The 27,706-nt window shown below is 36.9% G+C and overlaps 1 protein-coding gene across 7 annotated transcripts in view; it reads right to left on the reverse strand.

The window, feature by feature from the left end:
• METTL25 (methyltransferase like 25) overlaps window positions 1-27,706 on the reverse strand; it is a 137,376-nt gene that overhangs the window by 78,031 nt on the left and 31,639 nt on the right. For all 7 annotated transcript variants that reach the window (XR_015727153.1, XR_015727152.1, XR_015727151.1 and 4 more), the window contains 2 exons: window positions 26,996-27,592; window positions 25,291-25,438 (listed from right to left, as the gene is read on the reverse strand). Coding sequence is in view for 2 of the 7 variants with exons in the window: in XM_045780037.2 (XP_045635993.2) it covers window positions 25,291-25,438; window positions 26,996-27,592 (745 nt within the window). In the remaining 5 variants the exon portion in view is untranslated. The remainder of the gene's footprint in view (window positions 1-25,290; window positions 25,439-26,995; window positions 27,593-27,706) is intronic.

A 27,706-nucleotide genomic window follows, 5' to 3' on the forward strand; every position in this document is an offset into this window, starting at 1 on the left:
AAGACAAAAACGATAAAGAGGAGAAAATTATAAAACAAACGTTAATCAATACAGGAGAAGCTAAACAGAATATGATACATCCATCCCAAGGAATATTTTGAGTGTGTAAAACAAATTTATGAAAAGAGCTCCAAAATACATTGCTAAGTAAAGGGGCAAAACTATACTGTTCTTTTTTTTCTTTTTCTTTTTTAAATCACACCCTCCTGCTGGTCTTCTTATCTTCCCAACCTCCTTTAGAATGTTCTTGGGTTCAGTCTCTACTTCTGCCATCATTTCTATTCCTTATGTGATCTCATTCAGACTTACTATCTATATGTTAATAACTCACAAATTTCTTATCTTTAACCCAGATTTGTCCTCAGGAATACACAATTATCTATCCAATTCATAATGCAACTCCTGCACTTTAATTTCTAAGAGGCATATCAAGCTCAACTTATCCAAAACTGAACAACTTCCTCTTAATTTTACTCTTCCTACAGTCATATCCAATTCACTAAATGATAACTCCATCTTTCCACTATTTCAGGTCAAAAACTTCTATGCTTTTTTTTTTTTTTGACACCTCCACCATCAATAATTTCTGCTGACAATATTTTGAGAATATATCCAAAATGTAATCATTTCTTTTAATGCTCCCCTCTGAAATAAACCACCATCATCTCTCACCTGGAATAATAGCTCACCTGGTTACAGCTCCCTAAAGGATTTCTGTCTTTTGCCCCTGACTGGGCTTCAGTCATACTGGTCTCTTTGGTGTTCCTTGAAAAAAAAGCAAGGAAGCTCCTGCCTTTGGGCTTTTTACCTGCTGCTCCCTCTGCCTGGAACACTCTCCAAGGTCACTGCATGGTTTCTTCCCTCACCTTTCAACTGTCTACGTCAACGTTATCTTAAAAAGGCCTTCCCTGGTTACTCTACATAAAATAGTATGTCTCCTCACTCCACTCTCCTTATTTTTCTCCATAGCAGTTATCACCATCTGATCTACTATATCTATACTAAATGACATGCAAGCAGGAACTTTTCTTTTTCTTTCCATCTTTCTAGCTCCCAGAAAAGTACCTGGAACGCTATAAATATGTAACAAATATTTGTTGAAAGAATGGATAAATGAATGAATAATTACATTCAGTTTGATTCGTTTTGTCAAAACCCCCAAGATATTTGTACATATACATATTTGTATATATACATGGACAGAAACATGAGAAGTGAGCGTGATTGTGACTAGTGATGCTGAACAAAGACTTTTACTTTTTACTGTATGTTTGTATGCTGTCAGAATGCTTAATGTTTTGAGTTCACTCAGTTTAATGACTTTATTAAAGCTTATTTTTCACATGATATGCATCTGTATCATTTCTATAATGCTTTATGACAATAAAGATAAAATATAGGTTGATAGGTATCTTATTGTTTTTCACAAAATATTATTTTTAAAAAGGCCAAATATGTATCATTTGCCAGCCCTTTTATCTGTTTTTAAATTTAGTTTACGTTCCATGTCATTCTCTTCTAGGATGGAGTAGACTGCCTAGACTTCCTTAAAAGTATTCTTTAAGGGTATCTGAAGACTTGCCATGTAGAGACTGATACATTCTCAAGTAAAGATAATATTTGGATTTTAGTTGTAAAAGGTTAGACACTTATTTCTCACCTTAGAGTTCTATGGTTTAAAATTAGCACAGAGACTACAGGATAATTCTATGAAAATTTCTTGATTTTCATTTCAGCTTTTAAATGAGGTTAAGTGCATACATGGTATTCAAAATATTACCTGAAGACAAAAGACATATTAAAATTATATTAAACTGTCCAGGTTTCTGAAGCATTTACATCTTCCCAGGTTTTTGAGGATATTAAAACTAAAAGAAAAAATATGATTAAATGGCTATGTAAATCAGACCTACACTCCTCAGCATTAATAGCAAATATAATAAAGAATAAAGTCAAAATAATACAACTAGAAGAGGAATAACTAGATAATTTAAAAGTAGGTAAATTCTAAAAATTGCTCTACTCTCTTGAAATAAGAATAAATATGGGTATAAAAATTTAGTAACTTAAAAAGATAAAATTTACATGTAGCTATCAACAATGACTTAAGTTGTAAAGGAAGTACAAGGGAAAGATCCTGGAATTCAAGACATTTAAAGAAAATCACAGCACAATGATCATATTTTCATGCTAATTAATTGATACATTATGTAAATATGGATTGAGCCCCTACTCGTGCTCTCCTTCTGCCTTCACCAGAATGTACCTTCAATTTAAGTCACTAAGGAATGTATTCCATGTATGGACTTTTTCCACACAGATTATTCTAAAGCAGCACAGCTGGTTAGTCAATGGTAAAACAGTAATTTTTTATCTCTCATTTGTTTCTCTCTAGACCATGACAGGTATAGCTCTATTTACAACATCTTTCTTTCTGCATCTTATCTCTACCTCCGGTCCCATTATATAATCACTGTATTAGTATTTCACTTATCCTTTGGTTAAAAGTACAGCTAGGAATGTAATCTCAAGGGAGGGAATATGTAAATTATAGGGTACATACAACAGAAAATAAACAACTAGTTTAAAATGTATGTATTACTTTGATAGAATCATCTCTACAGTAAAACATTTTCTTTTTAAAAAAATACGTATTTATTTATTTTAAAGAGCAAGACAGAGAAAGCAAGAGAGAGCATGAGGCGGGGAGGGCTAAGGGAGAGGAACAGAATCCTGGAGCAGACTTCCCACTGAGCCCAGAGACCGACTTGGGGCTTGATCCCAGTACCCTGAGATCATGACTGGAGGCGAAATCAAGAGTCAGCTGCCCAACTGACTGAGCCACCCGGGCGCCCCCTAAAACACTGTTTCTTAGTGAATCCGTCTGGACACTACTGTCTTGGTATTTTTGTGCATGAGCATAAGAATAGCAAAGTCCGGGTGCTGAAAGAAAACAGTGTGTTGGTCTGGCCACCACTGTGATAGCAGCTCCCCAATGGTGCTTCTCACTGTGCCCAAAAAGTTTCTCCTGCTGTTCTTGATGGGCTCTTTCATAGTCATTTATCAGTCTTGACAAAAGAGTTTACACTGAGATACATATAGAATATCTGAAACAGTAAGTCAGTGAGACAGTCTTTAGACCATTAATATGCATCATGGTGTGACTTCATTCCAATGAGAATTTTACTTATTGTGCCAGACTGATGATGAAACAAATTCAGACAACTTGCTTATAATTTATTACCATGGGAAAAAGAAATGTGAGAATATTATATTTGTAGCAAAATATTTTTCAAGATCACGTGCTCTACAGTATACAAACTCAAGTTTGTATATAAACCTAGTAAAATGAGGGTGCCTGGGTGGCTCAGTTGGTTCAGCACCTCCTTTGGCTCAGGTCATGATTCCAGGGTCCTGGGATCAAGCCCTGCATCGGGCTTCCCACTCAACTCAGCAGGGAGTCTGCTTCTCCCTCTCCCTCTGCCCCCCTCCCATGCTCTCTCTTTCTAATAAATAAATAAAATCTTAAAAAAAATAAACCTAGTAAAATGTAAATTAGCTTTTTAGAAGCCTGTTGTTGTTTTTAAAGATTATTTATGTATTCATTTATTTGACAGAGAGAGAGACAGCCAGTGAGAGAGGGAACACAAGTAGGGGGATTGGGAGAGGGAGAAGCAGACTCCCAGAGGAGCAGGGAGCCCGATGTGGGGCTTGATCCCAGGACCCTGGGATCACACTCTGAGCCGAAGGCAGATGCTTAACAACTGAGCCACCCAGGCGCCCCTAAAAGACTGTTTTATATTAGTTTGGTAGTCAACCTTCTGAAAGAATTTCTATTAGCTTTGACTTCATATTACTCCATATTTGAAATACAAGTTATTTCTCTTTACTATTTCTTTTAAGTAGATATATTAATTCTCTATTTTAGAATTAATCACATTTTTTACTTCCTTTATTTACCATGAGCACAGGGAGAACTTTTCTTATGCTGAATAAATACAATCTGCATGAGCTTCAGAAACCACTTTATATTAGTCATGAGAAATAACGAGGTGCAAACTAAAGAAAGAAAGGGGTAAAATGTATTAAAACTCCATATTTAACTACTTCTAGACAGCAAGAAGATGCCCTATGGCAAAAGTAAAATCAGTGCCAATACTCAAGAAAACGTACAACTGACTGAAGATTAGATACAGCTGTCTATGTGAGGTAATCGTATGAAGACTGCCAAGTACATCTAGAAATCTCTATATTCTTCCCATATTAATTGGCAGAATTATTCTGTGACATAAACCCAACTGAATAGTGAGAAGTAATGTGATATTGTAACAAAAGCTTATAAACAGCTGAATCTACAAGGCTGACAGTAAAGTCTACTTATCTGCTATAAGATTACAAGAGCAATACCTTATTCAAGCTGAGATTGCTCCTGATAGTTTCTGACTGAATTACTAAATAAGCTAATAAACTGTTAATACTGATAGTTAAGTAAATGAAAATGTAAATATGCACTTCCTATAAATTACTGTTAGGTAATTTAACCTCTTAGAAACCAAACTTTGAGAAAAATAACACTTACGGACATTATTACACTAATTTTCAAAAACCACATTATCATCCAAATGCAGAATCATGGTAGGAAAGCAGGTATCTGTTGATGCAAATCCAATATAATTAAGAAAAAAAAGATAATGAAACTAAACCTAAATATCATGATAAATATAGGTGAGGTTCAGTTGGAAAAAAAGGCATATTTCGGAAAGCTACATTCAAATCATAGAATCATTACTGGAGCCATGAGAAACCTCCAAGGTCATTGAATTGAGCCCCTTTCTATTCACTAATTTATAGATGACCCACAAAGGCTAACTGATTTATCCAAGGCTGGAGCACTGCAGAGACAGAAGTAAAAATCTCGGCAGTCAAAGCATGTCCTCTTCTATGTGGTGTTCTTAGACTCTGCTGGGCTTTTAAATGTCAAAATAAAGCAACTCATTCTTCTAACAAATACATATTTGGTATCTGCTACATAACATATTGTTTGGGATGTTTAACAGATAAGGGGATTTGCAATTTAAATGAGCAAATTCACTTACTTATAACAAACATAAACTCATATTTATTTTAAACTATGTGTTATAGCTGGTGGTGTGGTGAAGCTGGCTCATAATGGCTCCAGAGAATGCTGATTGTGTCATTTCTTCCCAGTTCAACATTCAGTGTCATCAGAAGAGTAGCTTGAAACTGGCCAAGTAGGGTGTATTTACACCACGGAAATCAGAAAACACTGATAATAGGGGCTTTTATTCAGGTGCAAAGCCACCATTAAAAATCTGCCATCACACTACTGGCTGCAACCCATTAATGGGTCATAAAATCAACTCACTGGATTGTGGTCAACATTTTCTAAAATTTAATAGAAAGGAATAAAATAAACACACTAGCATGCATTATAGGTTGTAAGATCCAGTATCTTTCAAAGAACAAATATTAATTAACCAAAAAGAAAAAAAGAATAAGCACCTTTTTTGGTGAAATTTCAGTACCAGTTTTATTTACCTATTAATCTATAATGACATAAAATGTATTTCTTAACTTGGATCTGAGTTAAAAAATGTGAAATCACTATTATAATCAAGAGAACAAATACATTCTTCTTCCACAAGCATGTTTTACAACCTTTTTGGTCATCATATGCTTCGTGGTTAAAGATTAGATGCTTTAGAGAGACATAAAAACTTCATAGTTAATAGGTGAGTATTTAGAATTTTTTTCTTCCTTCTCAAAGAAAACCAAAGAGGGAATTATAATTTATGACAAAAGGAACCTGAGTTTGTGTAGACTTAAAATTAAATAAATCCTGTCTCACCAGGATAGTGTGCTTTCATCATTTTGCTCCAGTGGCCTCTGGAATGTAAACCTTCTCTAACCTTCTGTTTCTTATCTTTTCTAAGAAGGGCAAAGCCAGCTCAGTACCTTGAGAATTCCCAAACTACTATGCCAACCTAATGATTTCTTCTCAAGATGCTTTATCAAACACACTTGTTTTTTCTTTAGTTTTAACCAGTACTGAATCAGTTTTTTTCTTAGTTCATAATTTTATTTCATGTTATTCCTTTATTGAGTACTTGCTATATAACACATATTTTGGTGAATGTGAGGCATTAAAAGGAAAATTTTAAAGATAAACTTTTTGTTTTAAAGTTTGTCAGAGTCTACTATGAGAAATAAATACTAAACCATCCTGAAGAGATTAAACCTAAAGCATTATTTAACCACGATTAAATAATGTGATAGGTGCCAAAGCAAAAAGGCATGAGAAGAGATCACTGCCCCTCTCCTTTCACAGTTAGTGCTCTCATTTTACTCAATCCTCAAAATCAGTACACAACAGACAGGAGACAGGAAAGAAAGCAGGGAGAAAGGAGGTGTGGTGGGAGAGGAGAAGAAAAAAATATTTTGCAGACAGAGTTAGTGAGCTGCTCAACAGTCATTCTTAACACCTGTCTCCTTTGGCCTCACAAGGGAAGCTGAAAAAGTCAAACAGTCACTTTTCCAGACTCCCTTGCAGCTAGAAGTTACTTTGTGAACTATATCTAGACAAGGAGACATGAAACAATTTTGAGAAATTTCTGGACAGATTTTTTTCACCCTCCTTGACAGAAGGGGAGAACACTTGAGGAGAAAATCTCTAACTCATGCCACTTCTCATGAAACTGCAGCCCTGAGAGAGAAGTAGAGATGTGAACCCAGGACCCTAATGTCCCAGAATCAGTGAACCAACCCTAGAACAGCTACTCCTGACTTCTGTTTATGTGAGGAAATGAAGGACCTTATTGTTTATGCCACTATTGGGTGAACTTGCTATTATTTAGAGCCAAAAGTATTTTTTTTTTTTTTTAGAGCCAAAAGTATTTTAAAACTCAGGTTCTGGCTTAGATTCTAGGTATGGTTAACCACTGGTTTCTTTCTTTCCAAGATGGGGCTCTTCAGAAGTTGTATGCCTCCTACGTTATAGAGAGAGCTTATCCTGAAACTATCTCGGTCTCCTTTCTCTCAAGGCCCATGTGACTCAAACAAATAGAAAATGAACAGAAAAACAGAAAAAGCTAATTATGTGGTATAGGCTATAAAACCAAAAAAGAAAGGCAAAATCAAAGCAGGATACAATTATTAAAATCATGCCAATTTAATTAAATATTGATCCTGGCATATAAAATATATCTGATATCCACATAAAAAGATAGTTTACAGAATGTAGGAGATGCCACATTTATCTCATACTGAGTACCTATATTTATTGAACCTTAACACAAAATAGAGACATTTAAGGATAGTGCTGCTTCTAAAAACAAAAGGTGAGTATTACCATACAAGCTGGGCCAGAGACCCCTTACCCTTATCATATTCCAGAGAAGGAAAATAGCACCCTGTCACTTTATTTAACTGTGAACAAGTTATAGGGTACAAAACTGAAGAGAGAGAAACAGAAATTAGGAAACTGTCCTAACCCTGTATGAATGAAGATAGATTTACCAATCTCCAAACTGTCTCGATCTCCACCAAAGTCAATATCCCTCCCCAGTTTCCAAACTCAAACTAACTAAGCTTTTCCATATTTTAAGGATTGCTATTCTTTAAAAAAGAGGTGAGGACCAGAATTAGTCTCCAGGTCTATGCTTCGATGCTCCTCTATATCTAGGAAGAACTACCATTTGTGTATCCCCTGAGCTTCCCCTATTTGCTCCATTTTCTTCACACAGGATCTACCTAAGCTTTTCTGGTTTAGATTCTCATTCTCCAATAAGAACCAGAAATTACTCCAAAATGCTAACACATTGGGTTTTAGCCCTTTAGTTTTTAAATTTAACAGAATCTCCCCAGAAGGCCAAATCCTACCTCTCTGTCCCAATTTGACTGATGCTTTAAGAGTGTGACTCTAGAGCCAGACTGGCTGGGCTAAAATTCTAACTCCTTTATTTATCAACCGTGTGATCTTAGGCAGGTTACTTAACCTCTCTGGCATTCAGTATTCTCACCTGAAAATGGCCATGATAATAAAAGTATTACCTTACAGGGGTGTTATGAAGAATAATGAAAATGGAAATGGTAACATTATTATCTCACAGGAGTGTTAGGAAGACTAAAGGAGTCAATAAAAGTAAAGTACCTAGAATAGTGCTTCACATAGAGTAATTAAAAGATTAGCATTTATTCACCAAAATGGGTAGTTTTGCACCTGGTCAGAAACTACTGTTACATATCCTCAACTTTCCAATAAGACTCTTTGATAATAGATGCCAATTCATGTGTGACTGGAGTTTGTCTGTTTTGTTTTGTTCTTTTAAGATTTTATTTATTTATTTAAGAGAGAGAGAGAAAGTGTGCACGAGAGGAAGCAAGAGCAGGGGCGGGAGGGGCAAAGGGAGAGGAAGAAGCAGGCTCCCCGCTGAGCAGGGAGCCCCATGTGGGGCTAGATCCCAGGACCCCAAGATCATGAACTGAGCCGAAAGCAGACGCTTAACCCACTGAGCCACCCAGGCGCCCCTGGAGTTTGCCTTTTGAATACCAATAAGAAACTGGCTACCTGTTTTGGGGTGAACACTTCTGCGGGGCTAGTTCACCTAGCCTTGATTCCACAGTTTCTGGTTTATTTTCGTTTCCCCACTGCTAGGGTCCCAGCAAATCTCACGGTTGAGAATCAAAGTCTTAAAACGTTTGCTCTTGGTCACATTACTGTTCTGCTCAAAAGTTTTCATTACCAAAATGGACTTTCCAGACGAGTCCCTTTCAATATTTTTCAACATTTCAATACTTCATATGAATCAGGTTACTGCCTAGAGAATTCATCCATTTCCAATGAGTGACCTACTGCGCTTTAACTTAACCCACCTCATTCCTACGCTTGGAATGCTCCTCTCATTTTTGCCTATCTAAATCTTACACTACAAAGCTCAATTCAAAAGTTACTACCTTCATAAAGATTTTCCTGACCTCTTACCAGGGAGTAATCTTTACATTTTAGCTGGAATGGCTCTTTTAACACTTATATTCTTTTCTCTTGCCTCTAAGAAATCACTTATAAATCATATATCTTCATAATTAATTCACAAATCACATATAATGTTATTGTTTGTTGTTGCTACTATTGTTGGCTTGTGTACATTCATAGTACATAAATACAGTTATAGTCTCAAGGTACCAGTTTCACACAAAGGAGAAGCATTCAGAACAAGACCTTTGATTAACCTATACTAGATAGGGTATCACAAAGGATCTCAGAACTAAGAGGAGTTATAATTACTAAAAGGAAGAAGAGGACAATGGATATGATTACATTGTTTCACATACATACTGTTACATTCCCCACTCTCCTTTATACTCTCCTCTTTCTTGTGCCTTATTCAAGCATTAATACTACACACAGGTGTGTGTGTGTGCGCATGTACTAATACTCAGTATTGCCCACCTAATACCCAGTTTCTCCTTCTTTCTCACTCACAGAACCTTGATTTCATTTGGAGGCACAATGTACCCATCAGAAGGTTACCTTTCCTAGCCTTTCAGAAGTAGTCTATGGGGGGGGGGGCGCTGGGTGTCTCAGTCAGTTAAGTGTCTGCCTTAGGCTCAGGTCACAATCCCAGGGTCCTGGGATTGAGCCCCACATCAGGGTCCATGCTTGGCAGGGAGCCTGCTTCTCCCCCTGCTTGCCACTCTGCCTATTTGTGCTATCTCTCTGTCAAATAAATAAATAAAATCTTAAAAAAAAAAGTAGTCTATAAGGAAAGGAAGTTCTATAAAGGACACTGTCTCAGATGGGAGAAACTCTTCCATCTTCATATTTCTTTTCATTTGAACTATATGGCTGGAGCAGTAGCAACCATTATGTAGCCATAATTGAAAGGCCAATAAAACTGCAGAGACCTTGGCCTCCACATTCTTGAACCATGTGAAACACTGTTAGCTACCACTTTACAGATTTTTCCAGAAAATAAGAAAAAAACCCAAATCCTATGAGTATGCTACAACAGCTCCATGTATTTAGAGGTCTGTATTTATAAAACCTTCCCAAAATATGATCACTCATACATAAAGCCATCTCAAATATTAAACATGTGCAAAACTTTGCCCTGAAATTTGGTCTGTCCTTAGTGTTTCCTCTCATGTAAGCTGTGCCATCACCTACACAGTGGCTGAAACAGACACCTTGTAATAATCCTTGACAATTCCTACTTCTTTATGTCCCACTCTAAACAATCTTAAATATTTCTTACATTTTCCTAATTTACTCTATTCCTACTACTGCTGTCCTGACTTTAGTCCTCACCTTTGTGGTCTCAACTTGTCAGAGTGTGTCTATGAGACTCCTTCTGTGTGTGCCTAAGTATAGGTTTATCATTTGCAGCGTACCCCTTACAGGACTCTGACACCAAAGCTCTAGTTTGCCATGGTACACAAACACCCTTAGTGGCTTCAGCACTTCCACCATCTTTATGGACTCCTACATGTTGACGTGATAAATATTATGTATCTTTCCAGTATTTCAATGCTTTTAAGAAACAAAATTTAATTATATTCAGCACTTTTAGTTGAATAGGGGCAAGGAGCATTCAGGTTATGTCCAGTCAGACATATTTTGTGATTTAATTTGCTTGTTTGTTACGTTTTGAGCTTATATTTGGTAGGTTTTAATCTACAGAATTCCAAGGGCCTGAATTTGGGAAGTATTCCCTCACAGGGGTTTGATTTTGTTTCTGTATAGATCTGACTAAAAACTGTTCTGTCTCATTCAAGGTCATGGGTTAGTATGAACTTTTCAGGTTTAGCTCCCTGACCATGCAGGAGGCCCAATATTAGTCTCTAGATCCCACTGTGAGAAGCATTTGCCTCAGGACAACACTGTCTGCTACCTTATGGCTCCAGTTCCCTGCTCTGGTTTCAACTCCTCTTCTTCGTCTTTCCTTTTAACTTTTAGGTTTTGATTTTTCTTGAATCATAGAGATTTCCCTTATTTTTTGTGGACTCAGCAATGCTTAAAAAAATACATGTTCTAATTTAGCCAGGATCTAGCTGAACTATAGTAGGAGGGTTCCTCAGAAAAATCACATCTCCCACACCGCTAGAAATGGAAATCAAATACATGCTGTTTTGAAAAGAGAAACCATGCTTTTTGTTCCTCTACATCCCTCAAACTTCCAGTATTAAAAGACCATAGTAGGCAAAAAGATTGATTTATTTAATAAAATACATACTATATGTGTCAGAAAATATTGTCTTTACTGAAAAGACAGCAATTCTATGTATTGTTGCAATGATGAGAATAATTCACTCCTATTAACTTGACTAAGAAAATAGTCATACCTTTCTGTATGATACAGTGCATGGTTTAATGCTGATATTAACCAGCTAATATTGTCTTACGAGTTTTTAATGCCATATACTGGATATCGGAAAGATCTCTAAATACAAGATAAGCTTATTTTTAAACAGTATGTTACATTTTCAAATTATATGCTCAATATCTTTTTTCAACTTCCAGATGCCTTTCCCGGTGAAGTATCTCTAAATTTAAAGCAATTATATATCAACAGTTAATCCTCAAGGACAGTGAAGATGGCTATATAAGTATCTAGCTCCCTTAATTCCTACTGGTGACATAAACAGAGAAACAATCTACAATATGAGAGGTATCAATTGTCCTTGAAATATTTCCATTTGATATAGAAATGGCAGAACCAGATTGAAAGATGCCACTAAAAGACTACCTACAGCCCTCCTCTGGTTAAAAACAAAACAAAACAAAAACGAAGCAAAAGTAAATGGAGGGATCTATGGAAGAATCACCTCAATACCCTGTAACACATTACAGCTGGGGGTAAACATGAAGGTATACCACAGGCTTTCAAAGGCTACAGCATTCATGTGATCTGCAGATCTGCAGTATCTGGAGTGCACTAACAATAGTAGAAGACTGCCTGGAATTAGACTGGGGGTGGGTTGGGGGAAGACCAAGTACAAATCTGTCCCTGACAAGAAGTGCTCCTAGGAGTGACTTCCTACCGAGGCCAGGGAAGAAGTTCAATAAAACCGCTGATGTAACTCTCCAGGGTCCTAGATCTTGCTCTACTTCTCCTGTACTCTGAAGCCTCTGCAATGATCATATAAACTTAGACGAAAAGTAAAATTACCTTTTGTCCCTCAGACTGGGCCTGAAGGACTCAGAGCACTAACACCAATTTCTGACAGTCTACATAACAGGTGGATATACAGATACTTCTGTTAGGCTGAACAAATGCATACAAATGACCAAGTCCAGAGGCAAAAAAAAAAAAGTGATTTCCCACCTTGTGCTCAGTTTTAAGAAAAACAAAACAAAACAAAACAAAAAAACCCCACAATTCCCTAGGAAACCCCCTAAGATATGCTTCTCGTGCTTCATTGGTAAGAACTGCATCTCATATCCATTCCTAAGTAAATAAAATTACCATAATTAATTGAGATTGAAAGTTACCTATTTCTGGAGTGCCTGGCTGGCTCAGTTTGGAAGAGCATGTGACTCTTAATCTCAGGGTTGTGTTCGAGCCCCAAGTTGGGCATAGAGATTACTTTAAAAAATAAAAAAGAAAGTCACTATTTCTGAGGCTACAGAAGGGCACAATCTTCCTAAAGACTGATGCCTTAACAAAATTATAGTTCAATTAGCAAGCAAGAAGAGATATGTGGATCTAGATAGGTAACTTTTCTACCTTTACAGGAAAACAACCAAAAGAATTTCTCTCTCCAACTTCGAGGAAAAGTAGTAATAAGTATTTCAAATTAATTATGACAATAATAATCAATATTAAAACAAAATACTGCAACAATTCAAGCTTGGGAAAATATATATGTTCTATAAAGCACTGCAATAAAACTGTTTCTGGTATTTCTTGTTCTCCTAGGAACTACTGGCTCATAATGTATAAATATTTAAAAGCAGTTTTTAAAACATATGGTATAACTTCAGTATTCATAATGACTCAGAGAGCTTTGAGGTATTTTTGAAAATTGACATTCATGGCAGACCACCACTATGGTCTACCACAGCATACTGGGTAAACATACCATGTAAAACACATACTGTTTACATAGTACATATCATCATAAAAAGTTGCACTGTACATACCAGACTTTTCTACTATACTATGTTGGACTATTAATAACTCAAATTTACATCCCAAAGGGCTACCATGCCCCAATTCAAACTTAAAAACAGCTGTGCAAACAAAGTGAGGGTGAGGGGCAGGTGTATAAGATATGAAGGGAGAGACACATGACATACTTGACCTCTCAGAGATATAATTTCATGGACCCACGTGCTAGATATATGACAGGAAATATGCTAACTTTGTGCATGCAAACCTCTTGCCCTGTAAGTTAGTTTAATATAATGATCAAACTGTATAGTGATGGATTTCTATTTTAGTAAGGAATAGGAGAACTATATAGTATATACTGTATATACAAAATGAGACTATATCCATATTCTATCTACCCAAATAGTTACTGCTATATAGTCTGTAACAAACTGCTATTGTCTGCCTTAACATACACACACACACACACACACACACACACACACACACACCCCTGCTCTTCAGCAAAGTTAAGCTATCAAAATTCTAGTAGTATTCATAATAATTACCTTGAACATTCTCTTGCTTGTCCTAGCTTTTTCCCCTTGATTTTGTCTAGTTTATAGCCCTTAAGTTTATTATGCATTTATTACATGGTATCCTGCCTTCTGTGTTTGGTTTCCCCAGGTTTTATTCTGAGCTCCATACCTCAAGGACTTTTTTTGGGCTAATTACTCCAGCACTCTGCACTCTGGACTTTCATACATCCTCCTGGGCCCTTTTGAGTTCAGCCTTTGGTTTGGATCTGCAAACTGGCATGTGAGTAGTCTCTAAGTCTGTACATGGGAGAGGTTGAAATGACTATAAATAATACTGAATATATTTCTACAAATCATCTTTTAAAATTCTGTATGTCTCCTTATGGAACCCTAATAAATATCTTGTTTTCAAAAGAATTTTGAAAAGTTTTCAAAAGAACTACCTATAGAGCTTCTTAAAAATATTTATATTCAAGTGCTATTCCTGGAGATTATAATTCAAAAGGTCAGAAGGAGGTCCCTGGCATCTATATACTGAAAGGGTCATATTTGATCCAGCTGGGCAGCCAGAATTGAGAAACACTGTTATAAAAATTGCAGGAGATGGTTCATATCTTCTTCCTTTTACTATAGCCAAGATAAGGCAGGAAAATGGAGATAAGGGCATGGGAAAGAGAAAAGGGAGTAAGTTACCTTTGCCATCTGGCTTTTGAGATGAGAAAATGTGGCAGTCCAAAGCTAGGCAAAACTGCAACAAATAAACAAATAAAGATTGCTTTTGTTACTCCTATCACTTATTTTTCTATATTTTTCTCCTATCTTTTGGCTCTCCACCTCTTTTCTTGACCTCTTAAGTATCTGGAGGTACTCGTGTTGTATACATCTCCACCTACTTCATCATAATACTCAGTCTTGTTGCTTTCTGCTTATTCTTTGCTTTACTGACAAGCAACACTCCCAACCTTCTGTTTGTTTCAGGTATGCATAAAGAAAGCAAGCGGCACTAAGATACTAATATTAGCTTTTGCCAGTTAAGCCTTGTAATTGTTTACCTGATAATCTCAATGATTCTCAGTCAAAATATTTTTGATAGGAAAGCCTTTCCCTGAATTAATCCTGCTTCCCTGAATTAATCCTGCTTGTAAAGAGGGAAAATGAGTCTGTAGCTGCCAGTCACTGTTGTTACAAACCTTCCTAACACTTTTTCTTATCTAAATCCTTGGGCTAAATGTCCTATCCACTCAGTGAACAATGGCAACTTCCACTCTAGAGAAGGATGGGATGTCCAAGACCAATGCTTGAGATCTGTTAACTGAGAGACTTCCATTACCAGATTGTGAAAATTTGTAGTTATTCGGTTTAACTAATTTTCCCAGAAGACCCAAAGATTATTTTATGTTGAATAACTAGGTACTAAATAAATAAACTGAGAGAACCAAAGAGAGATTCTGGGGTAATGACTTATGGGTAAACTGAAATCAGAAAATGGAGGTGTCATTCACTCTAAAAGCTGCCCCCTTCTAACCACTGAAATGACCATTAGGATTATCGTTATCACTGCTTCTGAGAATGACACAAGGAAAAATAGGATGGAAGAAAAGACAAAGAGAAACAGTGACTATGGAAAGCAAAGAGAAGAAAATGTGATTTTGAACACTTATCCCCCAAACCTTTGTATACTGTCTGCAATACCCTTCCCACTTCTTTGTCTAATTAACTCCTACTGATCTTTTAAGTCACAGTGGGTATTGCCACACTGGGAACATAACCTCAACTCCCACCCCCCCCCAATCACAGACTAGGCTACATGTCATTTTGCTATAAGATAACACAGGTATAATATTCTGTCTTACAGCACTTATTCCACTCTTTTGAAACTAATGTTGGAGAATTAGGAACTAAGAGGGAAACACTCTTTCCATATTTTGTGTTCTCCAAACTCTACAGTGAAATGACCATCTGTTCATTAAATTCTGGCTTACTGAAAGAAAAGTCCCATTGTTTTCAGAAAATATAACTATTTAGGATTGAATAAATAAAAAATTGCATACGAAATACCTTGGAATCACTAAAAAGAATAAGGCAACATTGTATGTGCTGATCTGGAAAAATCACAATATATTAAGTGAAAAAAGTTAAGGAAATGAACTGTTTATCTTTTGGTTCCCTAAAATATAAGAATATGAAGTGTGTACATATGTGTATACATTGTCTTTTCTGGAAAATTACACAAGAAACCAAAAATATGGGTTGGGAGACTTTATTTTCATTTTTAATATCTTTCTATATTTGAATTTTCTATTCTAAGTGATTTTTTGCAAATTAAGTTACTAACAGGGACTATCTGGTTCCTAGGATTAAGAGCTACTTTTTTATCCCTTGAGGGTGAAGATGATGTCTCATACATTTTAATATCATCACTGCTTAGCACAGTATGGAACATAGCTGGCATTCAATGAATATTGAACTCAACTGAACTCTGCTTGGCATCTATTTGAGTTTTTTACTTCTTTCCCAAAGTACTGACTTTTTAGGAGCCCCTCCCCATCTCTCTTTACTAGACATAAAGTGTCAAGTTCCATGTCTTGAAAATAGTAGCTAGTCGAGAAATGTTTATTCAATCATATTATCTCCTACCAGCATGACACGCAGGTACCAATGCAGTGATAGTGATTTTTTTTTCTATTGCTAGTCACTTGTTCTTAATTATCTATTCAACACACATTATGCAAACAGTGATCTCCATCTATCATGTTTGAGGCAATGTGCTTAGTTCTGAAGATACAAAAGTGAATAAAAGCCAGTATCTACACTCTAAAGACTCATAAATATATCAGCTCTTTCCATGGCAGGAAAGAAGTGGGAGTGACTGAAGATGTAGATGCACCTATCTTCCCTTCCCTTCAGATTCTTCAAAGGCCTCTCCACTGAACATGCCCTATGCAAATGTATTTTTCATTTTAGTTCAAATACATGGTCAATAAATACTTGTCAACAGTTTAATGCAATAACTCTTAGGAAAGGTACTGGGGCACCTGGGTAGCTCAGTCGAGTTGGGCGGTCAACTTGATTTCAGCTCAGGTCATGATCTTGGCGTCCTGGGATTGAGGCAGCGTTGGGTTCCACACTCAGTGGAGATTGTGCTTGAGGACTCTCTCTCCGCCCCTCCCCCTCCCTCTGCTCACACATGCTTGTGTGCATGCTGTCTCTAAAATAAATAAATAGGGAGGAGGTGAAAAGATGGCAGAGGAGTAGGGGGCCCCTTTTTCAGCTGGTCCCCTGAGTCGGGCTGGATATCTACCAGACCATCCTGAACACCCACGAAATCAGCCTGAGACGCAGGAAGATACATCTGGATCTCTACAAACGAACATCTCCAGTGCTGAGTATTGAGGTACAAGCAGAGAGTCATGAATCCGTGCACAGATATCGGAAGATAAACAGAAGGGGGAGGGAGCTGCCTCGCTTGGGAGCTGGGAAGCAGTAGCCACCTGCACTGGGGAGTGGGCCGGACTCGTGGACCGACACCCGCGAGAGAGCAGACAGATCCTGAGCCCGGAGCTCGCGACCAGACTGAAAACCAGAGCTCCGGAGTGCACACTCGAACTAGACTGAAACCGAGAGCTTGGGAGGGAGCGTGCGCGCACGACCAGACTGAAAATCAACGCTCCAGAGTGTGTGAACCACACAGAAATAAGGAGCTCGGGAGACCGCAGGGGAACCAAGGGCGGTTGGCAGTGTTAGAAGCAGAAAGGACAGAGACATGCCAGCCCTGGAAGCGAGGGCTGGGAAATCGGCTGTGGGGTGCACAACCCGGGATGCTGCAGGGTTTTTAGCAGAACCGACAGAAACAGAGTTAAAGTGGCCAAGAGAGCTCAGTGGAGAGCGGACTGCGATCTCTCTGTTCTGTCACAGTGGCTAGGATATGGCCACTGCTGCTCTGACTCTCAGAAGAGTCACAGAAAATCGCCAGGGAAAGCTGCCAGAGAACAAAAGCCCAGAAATACCAGTTCACATTGTGCCCATCCCCATCCCCCCTCGCAGGGGACGGGGCAACTCTACCAAACAGGGCTGCCTGAGTATCAGTGCAGCAGGCCCCTCCCCTAGAAGGCAGGCTGAAAAATAAAGAAGCCCACATCCCTAACGTCCCTATAAAACAAGTGCACACTGCCTGGGCCCTGGTCAATAATTTGGGCTCTGTGCATCCCTGCAACCTCTCCTCATCAGAATGATGAGGAGAAGAAATCCCCCCAAGCAAAGAAAAGATAATAAGTCTGTGGCCTCTGCCATAGAACTGATGGATATGGATATAACCAAACTGTCAGAAATGGAGTTCAGAGTAACAATGGTCAAGATGATGTGTAGGCTGGAAAAAAATATTAATGAAAATATTAATGAGAATATAGAATCTCTGAGGGTGGAAATGAGAGCGAATCTGGCAGAAATTAAAAATGCTATAAATCAAATGCAGTCTAAACTAGACCCTCTGATGGCCAGGGTAAATGAGGCAGAAGAACGAATTAGTGAATTGGAGGATAGGATGGTAGAAGAGAAAGTTAAAACAGAAACTTGCCTCAAAAAAATCCAACCTCAAGAATGTAGATTACGGGAGATTACTGACTCAATGAAACGTTCCAATATCAGAATCATCGGCATCCCCGAGGGGGTGGAGAAAGAGAGAGGTCTAGAAGAGATATTTGAACAAATTGTAGCTGAGAACTTCCCTAATCTGGCAAAGGAAACAAGCACTCATGTCCAAGAGGCAGAGAGGACCCCTCCCAAGGTCAATGACAACAGACCTACACCACGTCACGTCATTGTGCAATTTGCAAATATTAGATCCAAGGATACAGTACTGAAAGCGGCCAGGGGGAAGAAAATTCTTACGTACAGAGGGAAAAATATCAGAATAACGTCAGACCTGTCTACAGAGACCTGGCAGGCTAGGAAGGGCTGGCAGAGTATTTTCAAAGCTCTACCCGAGAAGAACATGCAGCCAAGGATCCTTTATCCAGCAAGGCTGTTATTCAGAATTGATGAAGAGATAAGGACCTTCCAGGATCGGCAGAAACTGAAGGAATTCGTAACCACCAAGCCAGCCCTACATGAGATATTAAGGGGGGGGTTCTATAAAAGTAAAAAGACCCCAAGAGTGATGCAGAACAGAAATTTACAATCTATAGAAACAAAAACTTCACAGGCAACATGATGTCATTAAAATCATATCTCTCAATAATCACTCTCAATGTGAATGGCCTAAATGCTCCCATAAAACACCACGGGTTTCCAGACTGGATAAAAAGACATGACCCATCCATTTGCTGTCTACAAGAGACTCATTCTGAACCTAAAGATACATCCAGACTGAAAGTGAGGGATAGAAAACCATTTTTCATGCCAATGGACCTCAAAAGAAAGCTGGGGTAGCAATTCTCATATCAGACAGATTAGATTTTAAACTAAAGACCGTTGTTAGAGATACAGAAGGACACTATATTATTCTTAAAGGATGTATCCAACAAGTGGATATGACAATTATAAATATCTATGCCCCCAACAGGGGAGCAGCTAGATACACAAGCCAACACTTAACCAGAATAAAGAGACATATAGATAATAATACGTTAATAGTAGGGGACCTCAACACTCCACTATCAGCAATAGACAGATCACCTAAGCAGAAAATCAACAAAGAAACAAGAGCTTTGAATGACATACTGGACCAGATGGACCTCATAGGTATATACAGAACACTACACCCCAGAACAACAGAATACTCATTCTTTTCAAATGCACATGGAACTTTCTCCAGAATAGACCATATACTGGGTCACAAAACAGGTCTCAACCAATACCAAAAGACTGAGATTATTCCCTGCATATTCTCAGACCACAATGCTTTGAAACTGGAACTCAATCACAAGGAAAAATTTGGAAGAAACTCAAACACTTGGAAACTAAGAACCATCCTGCTCAAGAATGATTGGGTAAACCAGGAAACTAAAAATCAATTTAAACAATTTATGGAGACCAACGAGAATGAAAACCCATCAGTCCAAAACCTATGGGACACTGCAAAGGTGGTCCTAAGGGGAAAATACATAGCCATCCAAGCCTCACTCAAAAGAATAGAGAAATCTAAAATGCAGTTTTTATATTCTCAACTCAAGAAGCTGGAGCTGGAACAGAAGAACAGGCCTAACCCACCACGAGAAGGCAGTTGCTCAAGATTAGAGCAGAGATCCATGAATTAGAAACCAGGAGCACAGTAGAGCAGATCAACAGAACTAGAAGCTGGTTCTTAGAAAGAATAAATAAGATCGATAAGCCACTGGCCAGACTTATTCAAAAGAACAGAGAAAGGACCCAAATTAATAAAATTATGAATGAAAGGGGAGAGATCAAAACCAACACCAATGAAATAGAAGGATCATTAGAAACTTTTATCAACAGCTTTATGCCAATAAATTAAACAACCTGGAAGAAATGGATGCCTTCCTGGAAACCTATAAACTACCAAGACTAAAACAGGAAATTGATTATTTAAACAGACCGATTCATTATGAAGAGATTGAAGCAGTGATCAAAAACCTCCCCAAAAACAAGAGTACAGGGCCTGACGGATTCCCCAAGGAATTCTACTGAACATTCAAAGAAGAAATAATACCTATGCTCCTGAAGCTGTTTCAAAAAATAGAAACAGAAGGAAAACTACCAAACTCATTTTATGAGGCCAGTATTACCTTGATCCCCAAACCAGGCAAAGACCCCCATCAAAGAGGAGAATTACAGACTGATATCCCTGATGAATATGGACGCCAAAATTCTCAACAAGATCCTAGCTAATAGGATCCAACAGTACATTAAAAGAATTATCCATCAAGACCAAGTGGGATTCATCCCTGGGATGCAAGGGTGGTTCAACATTCGTGAATTGATCAGTATGATAGATCATATCAACAAGAAAAGAGTCAAGAACCACATGATCCTCTCGATTGATGCAGAAAAAGCATTTGACAAAATACAGCATCCTTTCCTGATTAAAACCCTTCAGAGTGTAGGGATAGACAGTACATTCCTCAATTTCATAAAAACCATCTATTAAAAGCCTACAGCGAATATCATTCTCAATGGGGAAAAGCTGAGAGCCTTTTCCTTAAGATCAGGAACACAACAAGGATGCCCACTCTCGCCATTATTATTCAACATAGTACCAGAAGTCCTTGCAACAGCAATCAGCAACAAAAAGGGATAAAAGGTATCCAAATCGGCAAAGAAGTTGTCAAACTGTCTCTCTTCGCAGATGACATGATACTCTACATAGAAAACCCAAGACTCCACTCCCAAACTATTAGAAGTTATAGAGCAATTCAGTAATGTGGTGGGATACAAAATCAATGCTCAGGAATCAGTTGCATTTCTATACATGAACAATGAGACTGAAGAAAGAGAAATTAGGGAATCCATTCCATTTACAATAGCACCAAAAATCATACGTTATCTCGGAATTAACTTAACCAGAGACGTAAAGGATCTATATTCTAGAAACTACAAATCACTCTTGAAAGACATTGAAGAAGACACAAAAAGATGGAAAAATATTCCACGCTCATGGATCGGAAGAATAAACACAGTTAAAATGTCTATGTACCCAGAGCAATCTACACTTTCAATGCCATCCCGATCAAAATACCAATGACATTTTTCAAAAAACTGGAACAAACAGTCCTTATATTTGTGTGGAACCAGAAAAGGCCCCAAATCACCAAGGAATTGTTGAAAAGGAAAAACAAAGCTGGGGGCATCACATTGCCGGATTTCAAGCTATACTACAAAGCTGTAATCACAAAGACAGCATGGTACTGGCACAAAAACAGACACATAGACCAATGGAACAGAATAGAGAACCCAGAAATGGACCCTCGGCTCTTTGGGCAACTAATCTTTGACAAAGTAGGTAAAAAACATCCAGTGGAAAAAAGTCTCTTCAATAAATGGTGCTGGGAAAATTGGACAGCTATATGCAAAAGAATGAAACTTGACCACTCTCTCACACCATACACAAAGATAAACTCCAAATGGATGAAAGACCTCGATGTGAGACAGGAATCCATCAAAATCATAGAGGAGAACATAGGCTGCAACCTCTTTGATCTCGGCCACAACAACTTTTTTCATGACACATCTCCAAAAGCAAGAGAAACAAAGAAAAAATGAACTTGTGAGACTTCATCAAGATAAAAAGCTTCTGCACAGCCAAGGAAACAGTCAAAAAAACTAAGAGGCAGCCCACAGAATGGGAGAAGATATTTGCAAATGACACTACAGATAAAAGACTGGTATCCAAGATCTACAAAGAACTTCTCAAACTCAATACACGAGAAACAAATAATCAAATCAAAAAATGGGCAGAAGATATGAACAGACACTTCTCCAATGAAGACATAAAAATGGCAAACAGACACATGAAAAAATGTTGAAAATCATTAGCCATCAGGGAAATTCAAATCAAAACCACACGAGAGACTGTGGACTATGAGAAACAAGCTGAGGGCCTCAGAGGGGAGGGGGGTGGGGGAATGGGATAGACTGGTGATGGGTAGTAGGGAGGGCACGTATTGCATGGTGCACTGGGTGTTATGTGCAACTAATGAATCATCGAACTTTGCATCGGAAACCAGGGATGTACTGTATGGTGACTAACATAATATAATAAAAAATCATTAAAAAAAACCAAAAAACCCACATTGAGATACCACCTTATGCCAGTTAGAATGGCAAAAATTGACAAGGCAAGAAACAACAAATATTGGAGAGGATGTGGAGAAAGGGGATCCCTCTTACACTGTTGGTGGGAATGCAAGTTGGTACAGCCACTCTGGAAAACAGTGTGGAGGTCCCTTAAAAAGTTAAAAATAGAGCTACCCTATGATCCAGCCATTGCACTACTGGGTATTTACCCCAAAGATACAGACGTAGTGAAGAGAAGGGCCATATGCACCCCAATGTTCATAGCAGCTTTGTCCACAATAGCTAAATTGTGGAAGGAGCCGAGATGCCCTTCAACAGACGAATGAATTAAGATGTGGCCCATATATACAATGGAATATTACTCAGCCATCAGAAAGAACAATTATCCAACATTTGCAGCAACATGGACAGGACTGGAGGAGATTATGCTAAGTGAAATAAGTCAAGCAGAGAAAGACAATTATCATATGGTTTCACTCATTTATGGAACATAAGAAATAGCAGGGAGATCGGCAGGAAAAGGAAGGGAAGAATGAAGAGGGGGTAAACAGAAGGCGGAATGAACCATGAGAGATTGTGGACTCTGGGAAACAAACTGAGGGCTTCAGATGGGAGAGGAGTGGGGGACTGGGATAGGCCAGTGATGGGTATTAAGGAGGACACATATTGCATGGTGCACTGGGTGTTATACGCAAATAATGAATCATGGAACATTACATCAAAAACTAAGGATATACTGTATGGTGACTAACATAACATAATAAAAAATTATTATTAAAATAAATAAATAAATAAATAAATAAATAAATAAATCTTCTAAAAAATGATATAAAATGGACTGGCAAAGAAGTAAGTAATCATTCTCTTAAATTTTTCTATACTCGGGCAAGCAGCTTTTACCAAGTCCTTTAGGAACAGAATTAAAGAACTAGACATCAGATGAAAAATGTACCAATGGTACTTCCTGGTTGCCATAAAATAATGAGTCAGTTAAATCCGAATTTCTTTACATGTTCAACAAAAAACAGAGAGAGAATAAACAAAATTATTCATAAGCCACAACTACACTACAAATTTTGATTTAAATGTAAGTTAGTAAAGAAACATCCTAAACTAGCAGAACTAGCTGCGAGGATCACTCCAGAGGGAGAATCAAGTGGGGGAAAATGGGTGTAAGACAGAATAGAGTACAAAGCCAAAAAAGAACATCCCATCCATGGTGGGAAATATTGAGGCTAGGTCTGAGACCTGACGATATAGAGCAATGGCTGCAAAGGTCCAGCAGGACTGGAGACGGCAGTCCTAAGATGGTACTGCCTGAAGAGGTCCTTTGGGAGGGGAAGGCATCTCTGGGGGAATGATGATGATGAAATGAAAGAGGGAAGACGACAGCTGAAATTAAAGATCTTACACTGTAGGACAATACTTCTGAATTGAAGAATACACCAGGCATCTATACCTATCCCAAATGAGCCAATTATTAAAAACAACAACAACAACAACAACAACCCATTTCGCTGTACCTACAGAAGAAGAAGCTGTTGAATTGAGAACCAAACCTCTCCTACATAAAATCTTTTGCTATTGCTGATGGAGGAAAACACTACTCATTTAATATTTTAAAAGCTGTACAACTGTTACTGTATTGAAGGTCATTCATTTCTTTTAGGAAAGATGTACAGTAAGACTGTAAAATAATGTAAATATTTGTGTATATATTTTGGTATAAATACTTTTTTTTTCTATTTCAGGTTCACTTTTCCCCGCAAATTTTTATGTTGAAAATTTTTGTACTCAGAGAAAAGTTGGAAATAATGGCATAACAAATATATATATTCTCCATGTAAATCAAACTGTTGTTAACTTTTTGGCCAATTTGCTTTCTCTCACTTGGGATGTATCTCTAAATATTCACAACTTTACTTTTGTCCACCTTTTCCTAAAAGATACTTTTTAAAGACACATAAAAGAATTCAAACTCAATTAACTTTTATTTCACAAAAATCTTTGTCAGTTTTAAGGATGACCCCTGTTTCATCCGGTCAAATTTCAGGAGAATTATACAATCATAATTTTTACCTCTTGGACATGACTAAATGAAAAATAATTAAAATTTCATATTCATCTGGGTTTTAAAACTGAGAAGAGCATACAATACCATTCATATGCACACATCTTCCTGATGTAAAAATTCTTAACAAGGGATGGTGGATGTTGATAAAGTCTTCATTATACTAATAGAAAAAGAGAACTGCTAATGTTAATAGACCAAATAATCATCTAATCTGAAGCAGTAGTTTTGAAAGCATCTGTCATGGAGAGATAGAACATATAAAATGGATCAGACAGAAGAGTTTCAGGGGCTGCTCTGGATGAAGGGCTATGAGATGCTTCAAGTCCTACCAAAGTACTCTGTATTTTGTTCCTCAGGTACGTTCTCAGTCCTGGGAGTAGTTTGAATGCTATTTTGATGCAACTGCACAGTTATGCAGATTTTTAAAATCAGAGTATGTTGACTTTTCAAAATATAGTAAGGAATTTTTTTTTTGAGAAATATCAATATAGCTTACAAAACGGAGGCTTTAGAAATGAAGGCGGACTTTGCAACTATATATTCATCTTAAAATAACTTAGCTTTAAAATGTTTACATATTTGCAGTTTTTAGCATTCATTAAGACCATTTTATGAAGAAAGAAACTATAATAAAATACATACGGTGATAGCACATCAAATTTCATTTGATGTAACATTAAAATTATAAGAATATTAGATCAGGTAGTCTCTCAAATGTTAATTCAAAATATTGGTAACAATAAAAAAAAGGAGAGATAGAAAACAGCCATTATGTTCAAATAAATATAATTAAGAGATATGGGAAACTTTGTACCTTTATGTGGGTTTTCAAACTCTTCAGATAAGAGATGGTAGCAACAACCCACACTGCAAACTCCCTTGATTTCAGACTTGGAAGTAAATATTCGCAGGGTATTTGGAGCAAGATCACCGCAAGTATGTAGACCTACCATCAAACAATCCTTCAAGAATGAGAAGAAAAAATAAACTTTGGCAATTTAGAGGAAGGCTAAAAAAACATTTCAGGTGAAGATTTTAAATGTTCATTAGAATATTAAAAATGATCAAATTCTACCTTGAAATGTAGATGTTTTTTATTTTACATGAATAATTATTTCCTTTATAGGCAAAATGACTATGATCTTTCATCACAGCTAACATACTTTTGAGTTGATTTTCTAATTTTTTTGGTTCCTTATCCATTTGAATTTTCTCTGATCTCTTTTACAACTAATATTTGCTTAATAACTGGCCAAATTAAAGATTGGACAAACAAACGAAGCATGTATTACTAGGACAAACTTGCGATTTGAGACACATTTATAGCTGTTGGTCAATATTTTTATTTACTTCTTTACAAACTGCCTACCAAAGCTTATAAAATGTTATAAAGAATAAGTGGTGCTAAGTTGGCATTGAACACCAAAAAAGTATAGTTTATTCATTACATCAAATATAGCAACATTAAATTCAATAAAAAATTTTTGTTTTAAATGTATACACTTAGAGAATGGGCGCACACATACACTCACAGACAGTAATCAATATACCAAGTTTGTTCTAACTCTTCAGTGTCTCTAACTTCCTCATCTATAAAATGAGGATAATAATAGCATCCACCTCAATGGGTTGTTGTAAAACTTAAGCTAATACTGGTAAATGACTTAGTACAATCTCTGGCACACAATAAAATTCAGGAAATGTGTTCTATTCTTATCATCATCATCATGTTATTATAAATTCAAAATAACAGACATGCTGTGAATAAAGTATATTTTTGTATTTTTATAACTATCTTCAGAACAAATACAATCATTTTATTTAAGTTATTCTACTAAGAATGTTTTTTTAGCCCATGTATTCTAAACCTTAAGCAAAGCTTAAGTCTAAACTTCCTGAACAAAAAAATTGTACCTATAAGTAGCTTTGACCTGATAGAACATTCAGTTGCTTCAACCGCCACTGTCTTCAAAGTTTTTGGAGTATTGGGTAGGTTTTATTTAGATGTTGTAACATTTTAAGTAGAAAGGAATTTAGAGAGGAAGGGTCTATTGCTAATTAGGGGTAGAACAACAGAGGTATAAATCTCTCTCTTTAAACTTAGCTTAGCTCTCCCTAAAGGTAATACAAGAATATTTAATATCGTTCTTTACTATATTCATCATATAATATTAGTTAATAATATTATCTGCTGGCAGATAAAAATATGCAATCACTATTTTATCCTAATAGTAAAATATTTAAGTATTGTATATGTGTGTTATGGGGAGGGGAGGGAAAATATTGGTTAATTTGGGTTATTAAATTGCTAATTCATTACAGGACTCAAGAAACATTCTTCCAGCTAATCTTATATTAGATTCTTACAATAGTTTGCATATAGCCTCTGATCATATTTCTTGGTCCTTTAGATTAATGTAATCAAATAAGATTAAGGTAAGTAAGCTACTATTAAAATGTAATTCTATGTCTTAGGGCATTTTTACAAATTACATTAAGGAATTCAAAAGTGAAATTACCTCCAAATCTTTGATAATATCATGTAGTTCTGAATCAGCAGTGATAAAAGATGTTAAAGGTGAATATATATTTGATTCATTTGACTTTGATGTCAGTTTTCTTCTCTCTTTATTTGCTTCAGACATTTTTCTCTTAGCTGTTTGGAATGAAGCAGGTTCTACAGCATTAATAGGCAAAAGGTCTATAAGGGAAAAGGCATTTTCAAAACACAAGTTTTCTTCTCCATGTGAATACATATGTAGGTTTTCCATTTGTGTTCTAATGTTAGAAATTACAGAATCCGAAAAATCTGGCAAAAAATCTGAGGTAGACATCTTTTCTTGATTTTCAGGACTGTTGTTACATATTCCCTCAATATCTACTTTATACTTAATTTCATCTTGCACTTTCCTTTCTTTTGCCATTTTTAATGCCAGTCCATTGGCATCTAATTTTGATCGAGTATGATAGACTTTCCAATGTTTCTTCAATTTCCTGTTTCTCTCCTCAGCTCCATGAGTATTGGTATTTGATGAATCAATTCCATAAACTTTTAAGCCATACTTCAAGGACAAAAAAGAGCTTAGGTAGCCTTTTCCAGAACCCAGGTCAATTACCTAAAGTAAGAAAAACAGAATGAAATAAAGAATTTTAGTCAGATGAGAACAGAAAGCATTCTCAATATCTCTTCTAAAAGCAAGTAAAGAAATGGCTATATAATTTATACAACC

The sequence above is a fragment of the Ursus americanus genome, chromosome 17 (assembly GCF_024610735.1).
Source record: "Ursus americanus isolate L20-20 chromosome 17, mUrsAme1.1.p, whole genome shotgun sequence".
Taxonomy (NCBI): Eukaryota; Metazoa; Chordata; class Mammalia; order Carnivora; family Ursidae; genus Ursus; species Ursus americanus.